Below are 23,741 nucleotides of genomic sequence, written 5' to 3'. Positions count from 1 at the left end.
TCTCTCTCTCTCTCTCTCTCTCTCTCTCTCTCTCTCTCTCTCTCTTTATGTAGGGCTTTAAAATTTGCAAAGCACTTTACAAATATCCTATTTGATGATCACAACAACCCTGGGAGGTTTGTACTAATATTATCATCCCCATTTTACAAGTAAGGAAACTGAAGTAAATAGAGGTTAAGCAACTTGTCTAGGGTCACACAATTAGTATTATCTGTGGCAGGATTTATCTCAGGTCTTCCTTCTGAGATGGGTCCATCAGTTTTACAAAGAGTCATGTCTCATTTGCACTTTGACACAGTAGGGAGGTCCTGAAATGGGAACCTGAAATATCTGGCTTCTAGCTCTACCTTTCCCAGGAGACTCTGATCCATTCAAGGCAGGAATGTGAGTCACTTAGCCTGTGCTCTAAGTACAATATATAAAAAGGGAGCTATGATCATTTTCAGTGACAGGTCCAAGTTGACATCATTGTCCTGCTTGGGAAATACAGGTCACAACACTTTTAATTAGGTTCCCGAGAAGGAAGCCTCAGGCTACCTAGTGGCTTGTTATCACTTGGCTCAGGCCAGATTCGTATGACAAGATAGATTACTTCAAAAGCAAAATGAAACAACTCTGTTACTCATTTGGAATCTGTCTTCCAGCTGGCAACCACAAATCCAATACCCACACTGCCCAACTGCGCAGCCATCAGTAAATGTCAGCCCACATACAAGAGTTTTGTTTGTTTGGTTTGGGTTTTTTTTTTTTTAAGAAAATATTGCAAGTATTTTTGCTACTGTGACAAACCCTTCAAGGAGGAATCCAGCACTGTTACTAAAATTCAGCATAAAAGCTTCTCCCAGGAAGAAAAAAAAAAAATCCCAGAAAGGCTGGGCAGAAACACTTCAAGAATCTGGGGTTAAAGAAAGGGCTCGGGAATAGAAAAGATTCAAACTAGGAAAACTTTTGTTCCTTCACTTCTTTTTTTGGACATTGCTCATTCATTATAGTACTGTTTTCAGTTGTGTCCGACTCTTTGCGGCCCCATTTTGGGAGTTTTCTTGACAGAGATACTGGAGCAGTTTGCTCTTTTCTTCTCCAGATCACATTTTACAAATAAGGAAACTGAGGCAAACAGGGTTAAGTGACTTGCCCAAGGGTCACATAGCTAGTAAGTATTTGAAACTAAATTTAAACTCACAAACATGAATCTCCCTGTCTCCAGACTCAGCACTCTATCCACCGTGCCTCATTACAGTACAACTAATAGAGTATATTTGCAACGTCTTTGGTATGGTCTGAGCTGGAAGAGTCCTTGGAAATCAATTCCAGGGCAGTAGTGTGGAGCAGTGAAAGGAGCTATGGATGTGCAATCGGAGGACCTCAGTTCAAATCTTGACTTGATTACTTGTGTTCTTGCATAAGTCATTTCTGGGCCATAATCTCATCTGTAAAATGAGAGGGTTGTATACATCACCTCTATGATCTCTTTTAGCTTATAACAATAACAGCAGCAATTTTTAACATTTATATAACTTTTTAAAGGCAGGTAGGTGATATAATGGATAGAGTACCAGGCCTGGAACAGGAAGACTCATGCTCTGAGTTCAAATCTGGTCCCAGAAACTAACTGTGTGACTCCAGGCAAGTCACCTAACCCTGTTTGCCTAAGTTTTCTTATCTGTAAAATGATTCAGAGAAGGAAATTATTAACCAATATCTTTGCTGACAAAATCCCAAATGGGGTCACAGAGTCGGACATGACTGAAAAATGACCGCACAACAAAATGGCTCTTCAAGGTTTGTGAAATGCTTTGCAAATATTATTTCATTTGGCCCTCACAATTATCCTTGGAAAATAAGTGCTATCATCATATCCATTTTACAGAGGAAGAAACTGAGGCTAAGAATGTTTAAATAACTTTCTGAGGGTCACATGGTTAGTAAATGTTTGAGGAAAGATTCAAATTCAGGTATAACTGACTCCAAATACAACACTTTGTCCATTCTGTCTAATCCAACCTTTTCATGTTACAGATGAGAAAAGTCAGACTCAGAATGTGAAAGAAATTTGCCCAAGATAAACATTAGTTCCAGTGGCAGGTGAATCATGATTTTAAAGATTACCAGAAAGTCATTTTCTAATAATAATATCAATAATTCATATTTGTATAGCATCTTAAGCTTTACAAAGTGCTTTCCTCAAAACAGTCCTGGGAGAAGCATTGCAAGTACTATTATTCCCATTTTTAGATAAGAAAACAGGTTGGGAGAGGCTGAGGATTATATCTGTTCTCACACAGTAAGTGTCTGAAACAGGATTTGAATCTAGACCTACTGACGCCAAATACAGCGTTTTATCCACATCATCAAGCCAGAAATGCAAATATTCCCAATGAAAACATAGTAAAATGGTAGCAGAAAGAAATAGCAAGAGTTAACCCTCCTACACTTAAGGCAGCCTGAGGAAACCCTCCTAGGCCCTAGGCAGAAAATAAATCAGATGTGTAAAGAAAAAATAAAAGCAAGGATGTAAGAATGTTCTCAGTGTTTTCTACATTTTTTTTAACTTTTCTAATCATTTAGAAGTAAAAAACAAAAGTCTATCAATTTGGACCTACACAATGAATAAAGGGGACCTGGGTTTGTGGTTGAACTAGAACAGGGCTTTTTTACTTTCTTTGTAACATGGAACCCTTTGACAATCTATTGAGCCTATGGACCCTTTTTAGAGTAATGTTTTTAAATGAATAAAATGAAGTGCACAGGACTACAAAGGAAACCATTTATTTTAAAACAGTTATAAATTTTTTTTTTCATACAAGTTCCTGGATTCCAGGAGAAGAACCCCAGGTCTCTACTATCCCATCTAGCTCTGTATCCTAGGATACTATGAATTTCCTCAATATTTTAAAGCAACACTGTATATACATATGCTTTCCCCAAAAATCATTTTTAAAAATCAGTTTGCTTTAATCTGGAAAGGGAAGTCGGAAAAAACTGGACAAACAGTGCAGTTCCTTTCTGCTGCCTTCACCTTACAAACACTTGCTTCTGTATGGAATAAAATTGTGAATGGGTAGGTGGTGGTCATTTTTTCCCATGTTACTTTAACCTCTGCTAGCTTCTGACTTCCTAACATAATAGATGGCCAGAGATGAGGCTAGGAGAGGATTCATCATCCTGAAGTGGTAGATTCAGAGGCAAGAGAACAAATTCTAGATTTGGTGGTGTCCAAAATTGAGAAAGTAAAGAAAGAGACACACAGAAGCCCTCCTCAGACTTACTCTTCTCCTGAGTGCTGTTCCTACCACCAGCTAAGACAAGAAAACCCACCTGCTTTAGTACTAACCATATAGGCAAGCATCCTGAGCAGACAGTTAACACAAACAAGGCAGTTAGAAAGAAGAAACAAGACAACGGCCCCTTGTTTCTTAACTGTGACAAAACTGAGGTCTGCAAGGATTAAAAAAAAATTTGGCTTGTGTTGTACTTCTGAAGTGGGTGTGTTTACAATTAGATACAAGTAATAAAGAAGACTGACTGTTCATAACTGAGTGGGAGGGTTTAGAAGCACGGTAAATTTATTACTTGCCAGACAGAATTCTGTAGGAGAATGCACTCGGAAACACAGAAGGGTTTGATATAACACAAGGTCATTTTCAGTAACCTTCAAGATTGGTTTCAGTTAATTAAACATAACATAAAACCAAGCTGTAAACAACAGATACATCTAGTAATCTGGTTGGAAGGAATCCAATCAAACTGAAAATTTTACTCAAAGCCCAAAAGAAAGCAGACTACAAGGAATAAGCAGTGTTTATTCCTTTGTTATATTACAATTATTGTAATTTTGTCATACCATTATTATAATGATGCTGAAACCTTTCCTGATATAAACATTGAACAATCCCACCAATCTATTACAGGGAGGGCATGCATATTCCCCTCTCCCCTAAATGATAATGGTAGTTCACTCACAATTACCCACACATTCATGCCCAATTCCTACCATTACTTATATTTGCAGGAAGCAAAGAGTTACAATGAAAAGAGTCCTGTCTCTTGAGTCAGAAAATCCAGGTTGAAATCCCCATTATGCTACATACCACCTCTGTAACCATGGGAAAGCTACAACTTCCCACGGCCTCAATTTTCTCATCTTATGAGTAAGGTGGATTAGAAGGCTTTTAAGGGCCCTTCCAGTTTTATTTCTATGATGCTATGACACATAGTCAAGGTTGAGGATACAGTTTCTAGTCAATCCTTTTCATCTGTACAAAGTTAACTCTCAATCCATATGGGTACTCTGCCAATGACCTTGCCCTCTCCGAGAGAAATGGCAATGAAAGTGGTGTAATGGCACTTGAGGATACCAAGCTAAGCAAAAGCCAGTCGCTGCCCTCAAGGGGTTCAGAGTCTATTGGAAGAGACAACCTACAAACTACTAAGTAAAGCAAGCTATAGACAGGATAAAAAGGGGACATTAGCAGAGGGACAGCTCTAGAATTAAGGACCCAAAAACGCTTCCCTGTGGAAGGTGGATTTTAGGTGGGCCTTGAAGGATGCCAGAGAAGCCAGGAGACAGAGCTGAAGAGGGAAAGAGCATTCCAGGGATGAGAGATTGCCAGTGAAAATAAATGCCCAGAGTCAGGAAATGGAGAGTATTTTCCTAGGAATAGTAAGGAGAAGAGTGTTACTTTATCAGAGAGTATGTATGATTCCAAATACAAATACACCAAATCTTACACCAAAGGGCTACTCCAGTAGTTCAAGGTGGTAGAAACATAAGCAAGACTTTGAACTGGCCTACAAGGGTCAATTGTCAAATTTTCAGCGTGAGATTTAGAGTTTGGAAATCAGCAACACTACCCATCGGGGCTTAATTTATCAATTCGCTGATTTTCAAGACTTAAGAAAGTGATAAAGAAAATGTTAATAATGTGGATTAATTAAAATTAAAAGTGGATCAAGTGTATTTTCCCCCCAATAGATCTAGTTGTTAAACATTTACCTATGCACCACTGATGTCAACACTAGATTCAGGAAGGAATTGCTAACGTAGTACAAACTAAAATATCCTCTTAAGTCAGAGTTTAAGTACAAATCTAGAGTCAGACTGGGCTACATAGAGAAAGTATGAATGTTATCTAAAAGGCTCCATCAGAAGAAAATTTTACCTGTCTACAGAAAGTATTTATAATCATGAATTAAGGTATAGAAGGTTTGGATGTGTAAATCAATCAATAAGCTATAAGTACCTCCTCTATGCCAGGTACTACCCTAATTGCTTGAGCAATAGAGAAAAAAATTAAACAGCCCCTTCCAGGAATTTATAATCTATATAGTCCCCACACAGATAAAATCTGGAGTCTTTTAAAATATGCATATGCTCCATAAAACTCTAGTGTTACACTGTCCAGCCCAACATAGGAATCCTTTATCCAATATATCTGACAGGTCATTATCCACCCTCTGCTTAATGTATCTACACTCATATAAACATATACATAACCAAATAAAATGAGCTAATGTCTACAAGGCACTTTGTAAAACTTAAAGCTCTATATAAATGTCAATTATTATTTATACTCAACTACTTATTAATTTATTTTAATGAAATAATTTGTACCAGCATGTATTCACACACATAAGTATATGTTCCCACATATACATGCACACGCACACAGAAGAGTTATAGATCATTAAAGATGGAAAGATCTCAGAGATCTTATGGTACCAACATAGCACCATCTTCCCAGTACAAGTTCATAACCTAAGGTCATCATTACCTCTTCCCTCTCCCATATCAAATAAATTGTTGATCCGAGCTTCACACTATTCTTTGAATACAGAGTCACTATCCTAAGCCAGGTCCCTCACCACCTTTATTTAAATTATACTATTCACTAAGCTGTTATCATAACGTCCTAAGCGATCTCCTTGTTTTCAGTCCATCCTGTCTCCAATCATGGAATTGGCAAAATATTACCTCAGCAAAAAAGAAATTTTCTGGGGTTTCCTATTGCCTCTGAAATCGTTAAACACAAACTACTCTGCCTAGCACTAAAAGGCCCTCTACACCTCTCTAGTATAATTTCACACTATTTTCCCCTTCATATATTAGACATTCTAGCCAAAACTGGATTCCACAAGATTTTCTAACCATGGCCTCTATGAGTTCACATCATAACTGGAATGCATTCCCTCTAGGCTCAGGTACTACCTCCTCCATGAAGCCATCCCTGGTGTCCCTCAATTGGTAGCGATTTCTCCCATCTCAGTTTTTGTTTTTCCTAGAACTCTGTCTGACTTATACCTGGTAATTTAATTATACTTTATTCATGTATATATTGTACCTCTGCAAGAGAAAGTGTGCTCTTTTAGACAGGAACTGTTTTAAGTTTGTTGTTGTCTCCATCGTAATAATGACAGCTAGCTAGCTTTAAGGTTTATAAATTACTTTATATATATAAATCTCATTTGATAGCCCCCCCCACACATACACAAGAACCATTGTGAGGGAGGTGTTATTATTATACCCATTTTACTAATGAGAGTACTGAGGCTGAGAGAAATTAAGTCCCTTGCCAGTGTCACACAGTAAGTATCTGGGGCAGGATTGAGCTCAGGTCTTCCTGACTCCAACTCCAGGATTTTGTTGTTGTTTTTCAGTCATTTCTGACTCTTTATGACCCCATTCCCTGCTTTCCTGGCAGCAATATGGGAATAGTTTGCATTTCCTTTTAGAGATGAGGAAACTAAGGCAAACAAGGTTAAGTGACTTGCCCAGGGTTGTCATGGCCACATTTGAACTCAGGTTCTCCTGACTCCAGGCTTATACACTGTATTCTATAGACTGTGTCACTCAGCTACTTAGGACTTGAATGAAGCCAAAGAGGCCAGAAGGCAGAGATGAGGAGGGAGAGTATTCTAGGCATGGGGAACAAATGAGAAACTAGGCTAATGTCACTGGATTATAGGGTACCTGGGGGGCAATGTGATGTAGAAGTGTAAGAATACTAGAAAGGTTGGGGATAGGCAGGTTTTCAACTTATGAAAGACACAGGACTTTATATTTGATTCTGAAAGTGTTAGGGAGCCATTAGAGTTTACAAAAAAATTGGGGGGAGGGGGCCTGAGTGGGGATTTGACATGGTCACCTTCCTGTGCTTTCAAAATATTACTTTGACCGTTAAGTAGAAGATGGACTGAAGTGGGTAGAGTAAAACCAGCAGGCTATTGCAACAGTCTAGGCATGAGGAGATGGGCACCTGTACAGTACCAGAGTAATGACAATGTCAAAGGAGAGAAAGGGCCATATTCGAGATGGTACAAAAGTTGGTATCAATAGGTCTTGGCAACAGATTGGATAGGAGGTATGGGAGATAGTGAGGAGTAAAGTAAGATACCTGGTTGGCCAGGTATCATAGTTTGGAATAAGGTGACGGTTTGGGGGGGAGAGATATATAATGAGTACAATTTTGGACATGTTTGTTGAGTTTAAGATGTCTATAAGATATACAGTTTGAGATATCTAATAGGCAGTTGGAGACATAAGACTGGACAGGTCAGCAGAGAGATTAGAGCCAGAAAAGTAGATTTGGGAATCATAAGCATATATATGATAACTGAATCCATGGGAGCTAATGAGATCACCATGTGAAATAGTACAGGAAGAGAAAAAAAAGGTCTAGGCCAGCACCCTGTGGGCTCTTTTACTAGAAACCACAATCAAATCAATAGTCCCATTGCTCTAGAAAGGGCCTGGCAATAGATTTCCTTATGGCCCCATGCAGTATCCTTATAATGCCTCAGACTAAAACTCCAGTAACTGGTCATCATCATTCTTTTATGTGGGTTGCCTCTCCCTATTCGGGTGCAAGTTCCCTGAGAAAAGGAATGATCTCACTTTTTCATTAGCACAATGCTTGGCACATGTTAAGGTCTTAAAAAAAATATTCTTCATTTACTCATTCATTTAAGATAGAAGGGATGTGGGTTTGAATTCCACCTCAATCATCTATTAACTGTAACCATGAATAAGTCTAATGACTTATAAAAGAGAAAGAAATAATCCTTCTTAGTACCCACCTACCAGGGTTGTAATGAGAATGAAATGTGACAACATATGTAAAGTGCTTTCTAAAATTAAAGCACTATATAAATATGAGCTACTGTTCTTGCTAGCATATCCATTTTTCCTAACTTCTTACCTTGGAGGATCTATGAAACTGCAGTGTTTTGGTGGTGTTTTCTTTTTCCACAAAATTTTGATAACTACATTTCAATATAATGAATTCACTTTATGTGCCATGCTTTATGTGTTTTTTTTCACAAATTTTGATAACTACATTTCAATATAATGAATTCCCTTTATGTGCCATGCTTTATGCATTTTAAGGCATTACCCTGGGAGAGGGTCCATAGGCTCACCAGACTTCCAGAGTTGTCCATGATACAAAAATAATTAAGAATGCTTACCCTAGATGTAGGTATAAACACCCTCCTTGCAACTTATTTTCTTAGAATTGCCTAGAGCTCTAAGAAATTAAATAACAGCATTTCCTATTGCCTCTCTCATCTAAGAACTGTACAGCCAATCACTCAAAAAGTTTTACTAAATGATATTACTAGGTTTCAATCAGTCTGTCAATAAGCATTTATTAAATATCTTCTGTGTGTCAGACACTGCACCTAGCATTAGGGAGACAAAAAGGGCAAAAATATCCCCTACTCTCAAGGAGATTACATTCTAATGGGGAAGGCAACATATACCAAAATATATATAAACAAGACACATGTAAAGCAGATGGAAGATAACAATTATATTCTAATAAGGAAGTCACATGTACCAAAATAGGTATAACACAAGATCCATGTAAAGTAGATGGAAGATAACCTTTGAGGGGTCAGCAAGCCTCAGAATTACTATTTTCAGGAGTGGGGCCAGAGACTCTCCCTCCTCCCTCATTTCATAATAGCTAGCATTTACTTTATGTAGCACTTTTATGTTTGCAAAGCAGTTTACAATCATTACCTCATTTATCTTCATAACACTGGGCTGTAGGTGCTATTAATTATTATTCCAATTTTTAAAGTTAAGGAAACAACATACAGACTCTCTCCCTCTCCCTCTACTTTCCTCTCTCTCTCTCTCTCTCTCTCTCTCTCTCTCTCTCTCTCTCTCTCTCTCTCTCTCTCTCTCTCTTCCCCTCTCTCTCTCTCCCCCTCTCTCCCTCTCTCTCTCAATGTTTCCTTCCTGCCTCAACTCAAACAGCAGCTTCTACCTGAAGGGTTTCTCAATCCACTAAGATCCTAGTGCCCTCCTTCCCTTATATTCTGTTTATACTTATTTCTACACATGTTGGCTTCCTTAATAAAATGTAAGGTCCTTGGGGGTGGGGGCTGTTTCATTTCCATGTTTGTACCCTCACAGCCTAGCACAACGCCATGTATTTAGTGGGAACTTAAAAAAAGCTAATCTATTATAAGCAATGAACAAAGACAGAGTTTGTGACTGACTTATACATATGCCCCTCTAGCATTGTGACTTCCTTCCCTCTACAGGGGTGTCATCGATGCTCATTTTAATTTTATTCAAACTGTATAAAAAGTTTTTTTAGGGGAGCTGGGAGCATTGAAGAGAGGAGAGAAACTATTACATCCCCTCTCTTTTCACTAAGAAGCAATGAGCAAATACAATTCCACATCTGCCCTCCCCCCAATCCAGCCACCCCACCTTCAATGAAAGGATCCATGTTCCAGCCCTCAATCTGGGCACCCCCCCCTTCAGCAATTCTAAAACTGCTTGACAAGAAGGCGGAAGACCAGCATGATCCCTCACAAGATGCAAACACCTGCAGACAGACAGACAGAAAGCAAGTGGGCAAAAAGAATGAAAAAAATAGAGAGCAGATAAGTCCCAGGGAGACAAGAGTAATTCTTATCTTGACAATGCCTTCAGGGAAGGTTTCTTATAACTACACGCTGGAAAGCAAAATTGGGCACACAGCAAGACATGTACATTCTTTTCTCCATCTTGCTCAAGCTGTCATGTAAAAATTTTTAATGAAAAAACTCCTTTTCATTTTCAGAATCCAAAAGCTCTACTGACAGAGGCAGCCTAATCAAGTACAAAGAGTGCTGAAATTAGAGGCCTAGCATCAGGGTTAGAATCCAACTACCTAGGGAAAGTTACCTCATGTACCTGGGCCTCAGTTTCCTCATATATAAAATGAGAAGGCTGAACCAGATAAACTCTCAGGGCCCTTCCATGTTGAGGGATGATGATTCTAATTAATATTTCCTTTATAATGCCTCCTACAATTAAAAAAATGTTTATTCTTGAAAACTTCCAGGAATATTATAGCCAAATTCCAAAGCTCCCAAGTCAAGGAGAAAATACTGCAAGAAGCCAGAAAGAAACAATTCAAATATCATGGAGTCAAGATTAGGATTACACAGGATTTAGTAGCATCTACATTAAAGGATCAAAAGACTTGGAATATGGGGCAGCTAGGTGGTGCATTGAGTAGAGCACCGGCTCTGAAGTCAAGAGGACCTGAGTTCAAATCCAGCCTCAGACACAACACTTACTAGCCATGTGACTCTAGGCAAATCACTTAACCCCAAATGCCCTCCAAAAAAAAAAAAAAGACTTGGTAAAAAGGAAAGAGAAAACAAGAGATTCAAAAAGGTTAAACTGTTTATATTTCTAAATGGAAAGATGATACTTGTAACTCTTAAGAACATTATCACTATTAGGGCAAATAGAATGAGTATACAGAGACAGGGTACCGGTGTGAGTTGACTATGATGACATGATATAAAAAAAATTGAGGGATGAAAAGAAAGATTGCACTGGGAGAAGAGGGAAGAGAAGGGAAGGAGAATGGGTAAAGCATCTCACATAAAAGAGGCTCAAAAGAGCTATTACAGTGGAGCAAAAGTTTGGGGGTAGGGGAAAGGCAACACTTGAACTTTATTTTCATCAGAACTGACTCAGAGAGGGAATAGCATATACACTCAATCCAATATAGAAATCTATCTTGCCACATAGGGAAGGATAATGGGGCAGGGGGTGTGTGGGGGGTGGGGGGAGGAGAGTGATGAAAGGGAGGGAGGGTTGTGGGAGGTGGTAATCAGAAGCAAGACATTTTATGAGAAGGGACAAGGTGAAAGGTGAGAGAGAAAGAAGGATAAAAAGGGAGAAAATAGGATGGAGGGGAAAACATAGTTAATTATCATAACTATAAATGTGAATGAGATGAACTTACCCATAAAAAAAGAAGGTAACAGAAAGGATTAAAAACCAGAATCTTACAATATGCTTTTTACAGGCATCATATTTGAAACAGAGACACACAAAGAGTAAAAGTAAGGGGATGGCAGCAGAATATATTTGCTTCAACTGAAGCAAAAAAAAAAAGCAGGGTTAGCAATCATGATCTCAGACAAACCAAAAGCAAAAATATCTCTTACCATAGATAACAAATATCAATAATAAACATATAGGCATCAAATGGTATAGTGTCTGAATTTTTAAAGAAGTTAAATGAGTTATAGGAGGAAAGAGTAAAACTATATTAGTGAGGGGTCCCAACTTTCCCCTCTCATAACTAGACAAATCTAATTAAAAATAAAAAAGAAAAAAGTTAAGGAGGTGAACAGAATTTGTAAAAAGTTAGATATGATAGAACTCTGGAGAAAACTAAATGGGAATAGAAAGGATATAACTTTTTCTCACCAGTACGTGGCACCTACACAAAAACTGACTAAATATTAAGATATAAAAATCACACACCCAAATGCAGAAAAAAAAAACATTAAATCCTTCCTTGTAAGATCATAATGCAATAAAAACTATATTTAATAAAGGGCAGTGGAAAGGTAGATTAAAAATTAATTGGAAACTAATCTAATCCTAAAGAATAAGTGGGTCAAAGAACAAATCATAGAAACAATCAATAATTTCATTAAAATGACAACAACGAGGGAACATACCAAAATTTACCAGATGCAGTCAAAGCACTATTTGGGCAAAAGTTTACATCTCTAAAATAGAGAAAGAGCAAATCAATCAATTGGGCATGCAACTAAAAAAACCTAGGAAAAGAACAAATTAAAAATTCCCAACTAAACATCAAATTGAAAATCCCGAAAACCAAAAGATATTAAGAAAATTGAAGGAAAACCATTGAACCAATAAATAAAATTAAAAGCTGATTTTATGAAAAAAAAAACAATATAATTAATAAGCCACTGGTGGATTTGATTTAAAAAAAGGAAAAAAGAAAACCAAATTACCAATAAAAGGAAAAGGGTGAATTCACCACCAAAAAGAGGAAATTAAAACAATTATTAGGAGCTATTTTTGCCCAATTATATGCCAATAAATATGACAATCTAAGAGAAATGTAAGAATATTTGCAACAATATAAATTGCCCAGATTAACAGATGAGGAAATAAGATACTTAACCTCATCTTAGAAAAAGAAATTGAACAATAAAATATCTCCTAAATAAAATATATCTGCCAAGACAAACCCAGAAACTATATGAATACAATTACACAATACTTTCACATGAATGAAGTCAGATCTAAACAATTGAAAAAATATTAAATGTTCACAATTAGGCCAAGTCAATATAATAAAATGACAATTTTACCTAAATTAATTTATTTATTCAGTGCCATAACAAACTACCAAAATGCTTTTTATAGCGCTGGAGAAAATAATAACAAAATTCATCTAGAAATCAAACGGTCAAGAATATTAAGGGAATCAATAAAAAATGTGAATTATATCATATTTCAAACTGTATTATAAAGTAGTAATCATCAATACAGTGGTGAATCAGTGGAATAGATTAGATACACAATACATAGTAGTAAATGATAGCAGTAATACATAGTAATAATCTAGTGTATGATCAACTAGATCAAAATCTAGTTCTGATCAATGTAAAAATCTAAGCTTTGGGGACAAGAACTCACTATTTAACAAAACCTGCTGTGAAAATTGTAAAACAGCATGGCAAAAATTAGCTATAGACTAACATCCCACTGTATACCAAGATAAGGTCAAAATAGGTACATGATTTAGACATTAAAGGTGATAACGTAAGCAAATTAGGGGAGCATGGAATAATTTACCTCTTTAGGTCTATGGATAAGGGAAGAATTTAGGATAAAAAAAGTTAGAGAACATTATGAAATGCGAAATAATTTTGATTCTATTAAATTTAAAAGGGTTTGCACAACCAAGGGCAATGCAGCCAAGATTAGAATGAAAGCAGAAAACTGGGTTGGGGGGGAGGGGGTAGAGCAAGTATTTCTGATAAAAGCCTCATTTCTCTAATATATAAAGAACTGGGTCCCCAATTGACAAATGGTCAGAGGATATAAGCAGGCACTTTTCAGATGAAGAAATTAAAGCTATCTATAGTCATTTGAAAAAAATGCTCTAAATTACTATTGATTAGAAAAATGAAAATTAAAACAGCTCTGAGCTACCACCTCATACCTATCAGATTGGCTAATATGACAGAAAAGGAAAATAATAAATGTTGGAGGGAATATGGGAAAACTGGGACACTAATGCACTGTTGGTGGAGTTAAGATTCAACCAATTTGGAGAACAATTTTGAAGTATGCCAAAGAGCTATAAAATTGTGCATGCCCTTTGACCTAGCAATAGCATTAATAGGTCTGTATCCCAAAGAGATACAGAAGGGCAAGCTAGGTGGTGCAGTAAATAGAGCACCGGCCCTGGAGTCAGGAGAACCTGAGTTCAAAAACAGCCTCAGACACTTGACATTTAACTAGCTGTGTGACCTTGGGCAAGTCACTTAACTCCAATTGCCCTGTCTTCCCCACTCCAAAAAAAAAAAGTGGGGGTGAATGGGGAAGGATCTATTTGTACAAAAATATTCATAGCAGTGATTTTTGGGATGGCCAGAAATTGGAAACTGAGTGTATGTCCACAGTTGAAGAATGGCTGAACAATTTGTAGTACAGGATTATAATGGATTGTGCTGTAAGAATTGATAAGCAGAATGATTTCAGGAAAACCTGGCAAAACTTACATAACTAATGGAGAGAGAAGTGAGCAGAACGAAGAAAATATTGTACACAGTAACAGCAATATTGTACAATGAATAACTGTGAATGACTTAGCTAGTCTCAGCACTACAATAATTCAATACCAAAGGACTCATGATGAAAAATGCTATCCACCTTCAGAGAAAGAACTGAAGGCACCAGTATAGATAGAAGCATACTATTTTTCACTCTTTCTTTTTGGGTTTGAGTTTTCTTCCGGAAAATGACTCATATGGAAATATATTTTACATGATTGTACATGTATAATCTATATCAGATTGCTAGCCATTTCAAGGAGGGCTGTGGGGAGGGAGAAAGGGATAGAATTTGGAACTCAAAACTTTTTTTAAATGTTAAAAATTGTTAAATATAATTGGAAAAAATAAAATATTTTTAAATGTTGTTGGATTGGGGAGGGGGTTTGGGGGGGAAGGGGGAGGGTATTACAGCAATTGAAGGCCCAGAAAAGTCCTTGGACTCATGAAAGTCCTCAGCCCTAGAGCAAAGGGTCCAACATCAGAAATAGATATGGTTTGTTTGTTTGTTTGTTTGTTTGTTTGTTTTTAAAAGCAATCGGGGTTAAGTAACTTGCTCAAGGTTACACGGCCAGTTATTTCTGGGTGTGGTGCTAAGTATCTGAGCCCGGATTTGATCCCCAGGTCATCCCCACACTGGAGCTGGTGCTCTTACTTGCTGAGCCACCTGGCCGCCCCTAATAGATATGGTTTTACCAGTGGAAATACAATTAAAGAAGATGGCTTATCATCTGCTCTACTGGTCTACCCTAATGCACACTGGGTCTTCCCATCTGACTTTCAGTAATACTTGATGTATTATCTCCCCCCTTTAAAAAGTGAGCTCCCTGAGAAGGGAGAATGACTGTCTTGCTGTTCTGTTTTTATCCCTAGCAGTTAGCACAGTATTTTGCACATAGTGAGTGTTTAATAAATGATTTTTTAAAATTCAATCTATCATTTTTATTTCAAAATATGTTCCTCTCCTCCTCCACAGAAAGTCATCCCTTGTTACAAAACTTTTTTTTAAAAAAGGAGGACACAATTCAGCAAAACTAACCAATACACCAACCAAGTCTAATAGTATATGCCGTAATATTCCATACCCAAAATTTTCTACTTCTGCACAGGGAGGGAGGTACATACCACTTCTAAATTTCCAAAGTCCCGAATGATCTTTTCCTGAGGCCAAGGATGGATTCATTTTTTATTCTGGAGCTCCCACAGCTCTTGGCACATGGTACAGACTTTAAAATGTTTAATAAATTGAGTTCATTTCCATACTTAATTGCTCTTTTGACTCAGAAACCGTCACTATTTTTTCCCAATATGATTCTCATACTTTGAGATTTCAGCCTTTTACCTCCAATTACAAAAGTCCCTACTGTTTTTCTCTCCCAGATTCTGTAATTTCAACCATCAGTTTTATGGCATTAGTTTTCACTTACATATTAAATGACTTCCAGTTTTAAGGTTTAGGTTTTTTAATTTTATGTTTATTTTTAGTTTACAACATTCATTTCCACAACATTTTGAGTTACAAATTTTCTCTCCATCTTTCCCCTACCCACCACCCCAGAACAGCAATTCCACTGAATGCCCCCCTCCCCCAATCTGCTCTCTCCTATATCCTCCCACATTCTTCCTCCAACTTTCCAGTAGGGCGAAATGGATCTCCATACCCCAGTGCCTGTATATCTTATTTCCCAGAGCATGCAAAAACAATAATAATGATGATAATAAATTTTTTAAAAAACATTTGATTTTAAAACTTTGAATTCCAGATTCTTTCCCTTCTTCCCTCATCACCTAACCTTACTGGGAAGATAAGCAATTCAATATAGGTTGTACATGTGTAGTTACTCAAAACATTTCCATAGTGGATATCTTGTGAAAGACTGACTATATTTCCCTCCATCCTATCCCCCCACCCTTGTTCTGTTTTCTACTTTGACCCTGTCCCTTTTCAAAAGTGTGTGCTTCTAGCTACCCTCCCCCCAATATGCCCTCCCTTCTATCATCCTCCCTCTTATCCCCTTCCCCCTACTTTCCTGTAGGGTAAGATATCCAATTTAGTGTGTATGTTATGCCCTCCTTAAGCCAAATTCAATGAGAGTAAGATTGACTCATTCCCTTTTGCCTTCCTGTTCTTCCCCCTCCATTGTAACAGTTTGCCCTTACTACTTTTATATGAGATAATTTACCCTATTCTGTCTCTCCCAGTCTCCTCTCATTATATTCCTCTCTCACCTCTTAATTTTTTAAATATCATCCCTTCCTATTCAATTGATCCTGTGCCCTCTGTCTATGTATAACTGTACACATATATACACACACTCATATGTATTCATATGTCCATATACCCTCCTATATAGACATACATATGTATGTATACATATATACATTTATATTCCATTCAACTATCCTTATACTGAGAAAAGTTCATAAGTTATGATTATCATTTTTCCATGTAGGAATGTAAATAGTTCAACTTTGATAAGTTCCTTATGATTTCTTTTCCTTGTTTACCTTCTCATGCTTCTCTTGCTTCTTGCATCTGAATGTCAAATTTTCTATTCAACTCTGGTTTTTTCATTAAGAATGCTTGAAAGTCCTCCATTTCATCGAATGACCATATTTTGCCCTGAAACATTATACCCAGTTTTGCTGGGTAGGTGTTTCTCGGTTTTAATTCTAGCTCCTTTGACCTCTGGAATATCATTTTCCAAAGCTCTGCAATCCCTTAATGCAGAAGCTGCTAGATCTTGTGTTATCCTGATTGTGTTTCCACAATATTAAAATTGTTTCTTCTTGGCTGCTTGTAATATTTTCTCCTTGATCTGGGAACTCCAGAATCTGGCTATAATATTCCTAGTTTTCTTTTTGGGATCTTTTTCAAGAGGCAATTGGTGAAGTCTTTCAATTTCTATTTTACCCTCTGGTTCTAAAACATCAGGGCAATTTTCCTTGAAAATTTCTTGAAGGATGATTTCTAGGTTCTTTTTTTGATCATGGTTTTTAGGTAGTCCAATAATTTTTAAATTATCTCTCCTGGATCTATTTTCCAGGTCAGTGGTTTTTCCAATAAGATATTTCACATTGCCTTCTATTTTTTCTTTCGTTTGGATCTGTTTAATAGTATCTTGATTTCTTAGTCATTAGCTTCCATATGCTCCAATCTAATTCTGAAGGAATTATTCTCTTCAGTGAGCTTTTGAAGTTCTTTTTCCATCTGGCAAATTCAGCTTTTAAGGCATTCTTCTCCTCATTAGCTTTTTGGGCATTTTTTGCCATTTGAGTTAGTCTATTTGTTAAGGTGTTATTTTCTTCAGTCAGGTTGTTGACTTTCTTTTCATGATTTTCTTGCGTCATTCTCATTTCTCTTCCCAATTTTTCCTTCACTTCTCTTACTTGGTTTATCCTTCTTGACTTCCTCCATGTCCTATGACAAGTTCATATTTTTCTTGGAAGCTTTTGGTACAGGAGTTCTGACTTCATTGTCTTCCTCCCATTCCATGCTTTGATGATCCTTTTAGTCCCCAAAAAAGGAATCAAAGGTTTGACTGCTGTGCTTGTTTTGCTTCCTTTGCTTGCTCATGTTGGCACTTAATTACTTGACTTTTGAGCTTTTCGCCACATTAGAACTCTGCTTCCAGAGAGGAGAGCTTTGTCCCAAATTGCTGGAGTTTTTGCAGCTGCAGGAGCTATTAGTTGTGTGCCCTCTCTGAAGCTTCCACACACTCTGGCACACAGGATACCCAAGACAGTGATCCAGATCCAAGCAGGTTAAAGCAAGAGCAATTACCCCTCAGACTGGTTGCTTGTTCCCCCTACAATCTGTAGGCCAGGAGCTCTGAAGCAGCCACACAGCAGTGGTGGCTGCACAGCCGCAGCGCCTCTGCCCCAGGGGCAGAGGCCGGACCGCACTCTTGGTCCCCCTGTTTCCACAAAGTCCACACTGATGTTTTACTTTACCTTTGGCATTTATGGGTTGATAATTCTGGCAACCACCACAGCTGCTGGTGAGCTTATTTTTAAGACAAAGGGGATCAATGTCAACATCCACAGTTCTCTCTAGCTGTATTCATATTCCAGGCAAAAGTATGGTAATCAACCTAACAGGAGACTTTCATGTACTTTAACTTGCTGAGTCTTCACAACAGTCCTGTGAGGTAATCTTGCCTAGATATGCTCATGGTTACTTGATGTATAAAGAAATGTGTCTCTAAAAAGTCAAATGAATGCTCTCTACACAGAAATATGTAAGCTGTCACCTCACTATCACCAGATTAGTTATTATTAAAAATGAAAATTGTCTAATTATAATGGCCAAGTTTCGTCCCAAGAAGAGTTAAGATTTGCAAAGATGGGGGACTATGGATGTTATATATTGCATATCTTATCAAAGTGTATGGATACATTGAGTGATTTTGCTGGGTAGCTTTTTTCCTTGTTTTTTTTTTTTTTTATTCCTTTTAACAAGGAGTGGTTGACTCATTTGCTGGACAAGGTAGGAGAGAAATATATTTGGAAATGAATGAAGGTGATGCAAAAATAAAATATCTCACTAAACAATTGGCCTTTAATTAACTTTAAAACTAGGTTCAGAAATATAAAAGATTACACAGTTTTCTTCCAGTTTTTGAAATGTAAGCCATATGCAATTCAAATAAACTTAGTGATCAGAAAATGTAAATCAAAGAACTTTATCTTATGGAATACCTAATCTATCTAGCTCCCATTTTACAGATGAGTAAAGTGAGGCCCAGAGAGGTTCTGACTCCTCAAAGTTACACGTGTAACAGAGCCTAGATTAGAACTCACGTTCTCTGAACCCAAATCTCTCCTGCCTTTTGTGGCTAAACTCCTTTTAAAAAGCCATCTACAACAGGTGCTTCACTTTCTTCTCTCACTCTTCTTATCTCTCTGCAATCTGGGCTCTGAATTTACCATTCAAATCAAACTGCTATCTCTAAAGTTACCAAAGATCTCTTTATGGTCAAACCTACTGTTCTTTTCTCAATCCTCATCTTTCTTGCCTTCTCTGACAGCTTTTTACATTGCCAATATATTCTTCTCTCCCGGTTTTTATGGGAAGGAAGGTAACCATTTTAGTCACTTTATTCTCATAATTCTAAACTGTTTTTCAGAATGGTTGGATTAATTCATAATTTCACCAAAAACACATTAGTGTGCCTGCCCTTCTATAGCCCCTCTGTCATTGATTATACCCATCTTTTCTTTTTCCTTGCCAATTTTCTAGGTGTAAGTTAAACCTCAGAGTTGTTCTGATTTTCATCTCTCTTAATTATTAGAGAGTAAGAGGTGGGTTCAGAGAAATTACAGCCCCAAATCCTGCAGCCTGTTTTTGTACAGCTGATGAGCTAAGATGTGTTTTTACATTTTTAAATAAAATGGCATTGTATTTGAAATACTGCACCATAACATAAAATTTAGTGTTTAAAAATGGTAAAAGTATTTAGTATTTTAAAATGTTTAAAAGTACATAAAAATGTAAAAACTACTCAGTTCAAGGGCTATACAGAAACAGCCAGTAAACGTGATTTGGCCCTCCTATCATATTTGTCAAATCCTAATTTAGAGCATTCTTTCTTAAAATTGTCATATTTTTCAATTCTCTTCAAGAAGTGTTGATTCATATCCTTTGACAATTTATCAACTGGAGAATGGTTTGGGGCCATATATATTTTTTCTTGATGCCTTTATATCTTGTATACAAACCTTCATATGAGAAATATGATGGAATTCATATTCAATCACTTCTATTCTTATCAGAGACCAGTAATTATTTCTGTTCTTATAAAAGCTTATCAATTTCTTGACAAGAATTATTATTACCTTGAAGTAGAAAAGAAAACAAAAAGTATTTTTACATATTTTTGTCAGTTTATACATTTAATTGAATGCTAATGGATTTATGCCTTATTTAAGAATATATTCCTTATTTTATATTTTATTTATCTTTGTTAATGGCCACATTTTAAATAAAAATATTTTATAGAGGGGTGGCTAGGTGGCACAGTGAATAGAGCACCTGCCCTGGAGTCAGGCGGACCTGAGTTCAAATCCAGCCTCGGACACAACACAAAAACTAGCCACGTGACTTTGGGCAAGTAACTTAACCCCAATTGCCCTCCAAAAAAAAGAAGGCAAAAAAAAATTTTATAGGATTGAGACATTAGTAGTGTGCTCCTTCAAGATAGAGTTTAACTAAACAGACATATATGACCATTGATAAAGATGATCACTGAAAAAGAGACTCAGATGAACATTTTGTGAAATAGTAAAAAAAATATTTAACAGATTTTTTTCATTTAAAAATACTCACAATGCTACACTAAAGGATAAATGTGTCACAGATATCCCTGAAACACAATTGCAGATCTGTTCTCATTAAATCAACAGTACTTAACAAGGCCTGCTTAGAAGTATACACTGTCTCAGCATGAGGAAATGAATGAATGTTGGACAAGTAAAAAAGAATAGATCTTAAAAAGACCATCAGCATTAAAAAGAACAAGGTGATTTCAAAAAAGAATGTGGGCTGGTAAGTATTTTGCAATTATTTGGAGTTGATTCAACTATTCAAGAATAACAGGCAGTTTTATTATTGTTTACTCTAAACCAAGCAATGATGATGATGGTGATAACTGCTAGCATTTATGTAGCATTTTAAAGTTTGCAAAGCAAAAATATACACATTATGTAATATATAATATAAATATACACGTTATCTTATGTGAGTCTCATAAAAGCCCCAGAAGATAGGTTCAAATCATCCCCCTTTTATTAATAAGGAAACTGAGGCTGAGGATAAGCGACTTGTAAGGCATCACAAAACTGATAAGTATCTAAGGCAGGATCAGAACTGAGATCTCCTTAACATCAAGCCCTCTTTCTAGTATATCTCTTACTATATATCAGGTACTGTCCTAAGCACTCAGGATACAAATATTTTCTAGAACCACAAGATTCAAGAAAAATATATATTCCAGAAATGATGTTTTACTCAATTCAATTTGTCAGGTCACAAAGTATAGTAAATAATAATCAGTAATCTTTTGCTTACCATTTCGAGACACATCCAACTCAACCAACTGCATGAAGTTAGCGATTTCTGGAGGGAGCCGCTGAATTTCATTATCACTAAGTCCAAGTTTCCGTAATTTTACTAGCTGAAAAAATTGCTGAAAGACAAAATAGTGTCACATAAGTTACACGAGTTTCATATATATCCATAATCCAAACTTTCTGAACAAGTGAAAGTTTAAGGCATTGCGCACTCGGTTAACAAACACTTTTATTTATGGCATGAATTAATGCTAACCAGGGCCACTTAATTAACCACAGATACAAAAATAATTTTTTTATAAACAAAGACTTTATGAGGATAGCAATTAACATGGATCAAAATCATATGGTCGAGATTTCTTCAAATGTGTGAATCACAAGCCCATTGTATTCAGGATGATAATTTTTCAAATACATCTTCTAAAAACTGTTTCATAAAGGGCTTCAATAATAATGCAAAATAATATATAAAATCATAAAATATAGATAATATAAAAATGTTTAAATCTTGTGTTAAATCTTTCATTTTTCTATCACCTTCACTTCCAAATATATCCCTTCCATAGCTTAACAAATATTTTAAAAAAGGAAAAGCTGTTCAAAAAACCTAGTCAGCATATTAATTGGTTTGACAGAATATTCAACAGTCCACAAAAATAGATTCCCTCACCTCTGCAAAAAAGAGAAGGGGGCACATTTCTCAACAGGTTGCCAAGCTCAAGTTCAGTCATTACAATTATACAATTCACTTAGGAGCTTTTTTGGACTTTTCCATTTTCATTGTTGTAGCAATTGTGTATACTGTGTTCCTTTGTGAACACATATTGTTTTTCTTCTGCTTACATCATTCTACATCATCTCATAGCATTCCAAACAGGTTTCAAAAGTAAAACAAATCATCTCTCATCAGATGAAGGTAATTCAAGAGAGCTATGATTAATAGTGTCCAATAAAGTGATTGATCCTTTTGGCATCTGTAATGGGTGGACTATTTGAAGCTATAGAAAAAATACTAAAATTTCTTCATGTTGATTGTACTAAAGCGTTAGCTAACCCTTTTGCCTTTCAAACAAGTCACCCATTTGAACTACCAGGCCTACACCAATTGTTTAAGCAATTGGGCAATTTCACAATACACCCGGGTGTTTACTCAAACATGAAAGTTCTCTTTGTCTTGGAGAAGATGTAGTCCAATAGTCAGTATTATAATGCTGGCCCCCATTCTATATATTTAGGGTTTAATTCAGGACTAATAAAAATCAAATGGTCAAGATTCTTGATCAGAGGAACAATAAATAATGAGTTCAGTTTGGGCATTCAGAGATGATGGATCATTTGACAAATTAAAATTCTCCTAGAAACACTGAATTTAAATACACTTGGGATTTTGTTCTAAACACATTTGTTGTTTGAACACAATGGATTGTGTGTGTGTGTGTGTGTGTGTGTGTGTATCCTTTACAGCAAAACTGCTTTATCAATGAAAATGGCACAGTGGATAGTACACTGAACTTGAGAGTCAGGAAGACCTGAATTTGAATCCTTCCTCAGATATGTAGCTATATGATTTTGTATAGCAATATCACCTACTTTACATAGGGTTGTTGTGAGGATCAAATGAACTATAAAGCACTTTTCAAACCTTAAAGCACTATAGAAATATTAGCTATAATTATTATTATTATTATATACAAGGCATAAAAATAATCCTATTTACCAGGTCTGCAGTTAAAACAGGATCTCTTCTTCCCTCTCTCCCATATTGCCACCTTAACATTGTTTTATGGAGAAGGGAGTCCAGACCTGTGATTTCTCAGTATAAGGAATTCCCAGTTTTCCATAATTTTAGGGTCATAGGGGATAATCATAGCAGATACCTCACACGATAATGATCAAATGAGATATGTATGAACAGTGTTTTTAACTTGAAAGAGTTACAGAAATGCTTGTTATTGTTGTTCAGTCATGTCCAATTCTTTATCACCCCATTTAGGGTTTTCTTGGCAAAGATACTGGAGCGGTTTGCCATTTCCTTCTCCAGTTCATTTTACAGATGAGGAAACTGAGTCCAACAGGGTTAAGTGATTTGCCCAGGGTCATGAAATTAGTATCTGAGGTCAGATTTGAACTCGGGAAAAGGAGCCTTCCTAATTCCAGGTCCAATACTATCTATTGCACCAGCTAGCTGCCCCCACAGAAACTGTAGGTCTTATTAAGTATTAAAGAGTTGCCTGGGGCATTAATAGGCTAAGTGGCCTGCCCATGATTACAGAGACAGGACTGGCTCACTCAAGACTTAATCACAGCTCATCTTGATTCTAAGGCCATACTCCTATATACTATAATACCCTTTCTCTCACACAGCAGGAGTGAAATATTCCATAGCACCTCAAGTACAACATATCCAAAACAGAACTCATTATCTTTCCTCTTAAACTCATTCCTTTTCCCTGTTTCTGCTGAGAGCACCACTATTCCCCCAAGGGTGGGGAACCTTCAACCTCAAGGCCACATGTGGTCCTGGTCCTCAAGGGCAGCCCTTTGAC

The 23,741-nt window shown here is 36.7% G+C and overlaps 1 protein-coding gene across 1 annotated transcript in view; it reads right to left on the bottom strand.

Annotated features, from left to right (window-relative positions):
• The window catches only part of LRRC1 (leucine rich repeat containing 1), a 184,856-nt gene that overhangs the window by 102,266 nt on the left and 58,849 nt on the right, over positions 1-23,741 (bottom strand). Inside the window, exon 2 of the mRNA XM_069070632.1 lies at positions 21,194-21,311. Coding sequence (XP_068926733.1) covers positions 21,194-21,311 — 118 coding nt within the window. The remainder of the gene's footprint in view (positions 1-21,193; positions 21,312-23,741) is intronic.

The sequence above is a fragment of the Petaurus breviceps genome, unplaced genomic scaffold (assembly GCF_028583685.1).
Source record: "Petaurus breviceps papuanus isolate PSGF00001 unplaced genomic scaffold, PetGlider_PUasm1.0 90822, whole genome shotgun sequence".
NCBI lineage: Eukaryota > Metazoa > Chordata > Mammalia > Diprotodontia > Petauridae > Petaurus > Petaurus breviceps.
Note: the sequence above shows the minus strand (reverse complement) of the source record. Positions and strands in the feature narration are given on the sequence as shown.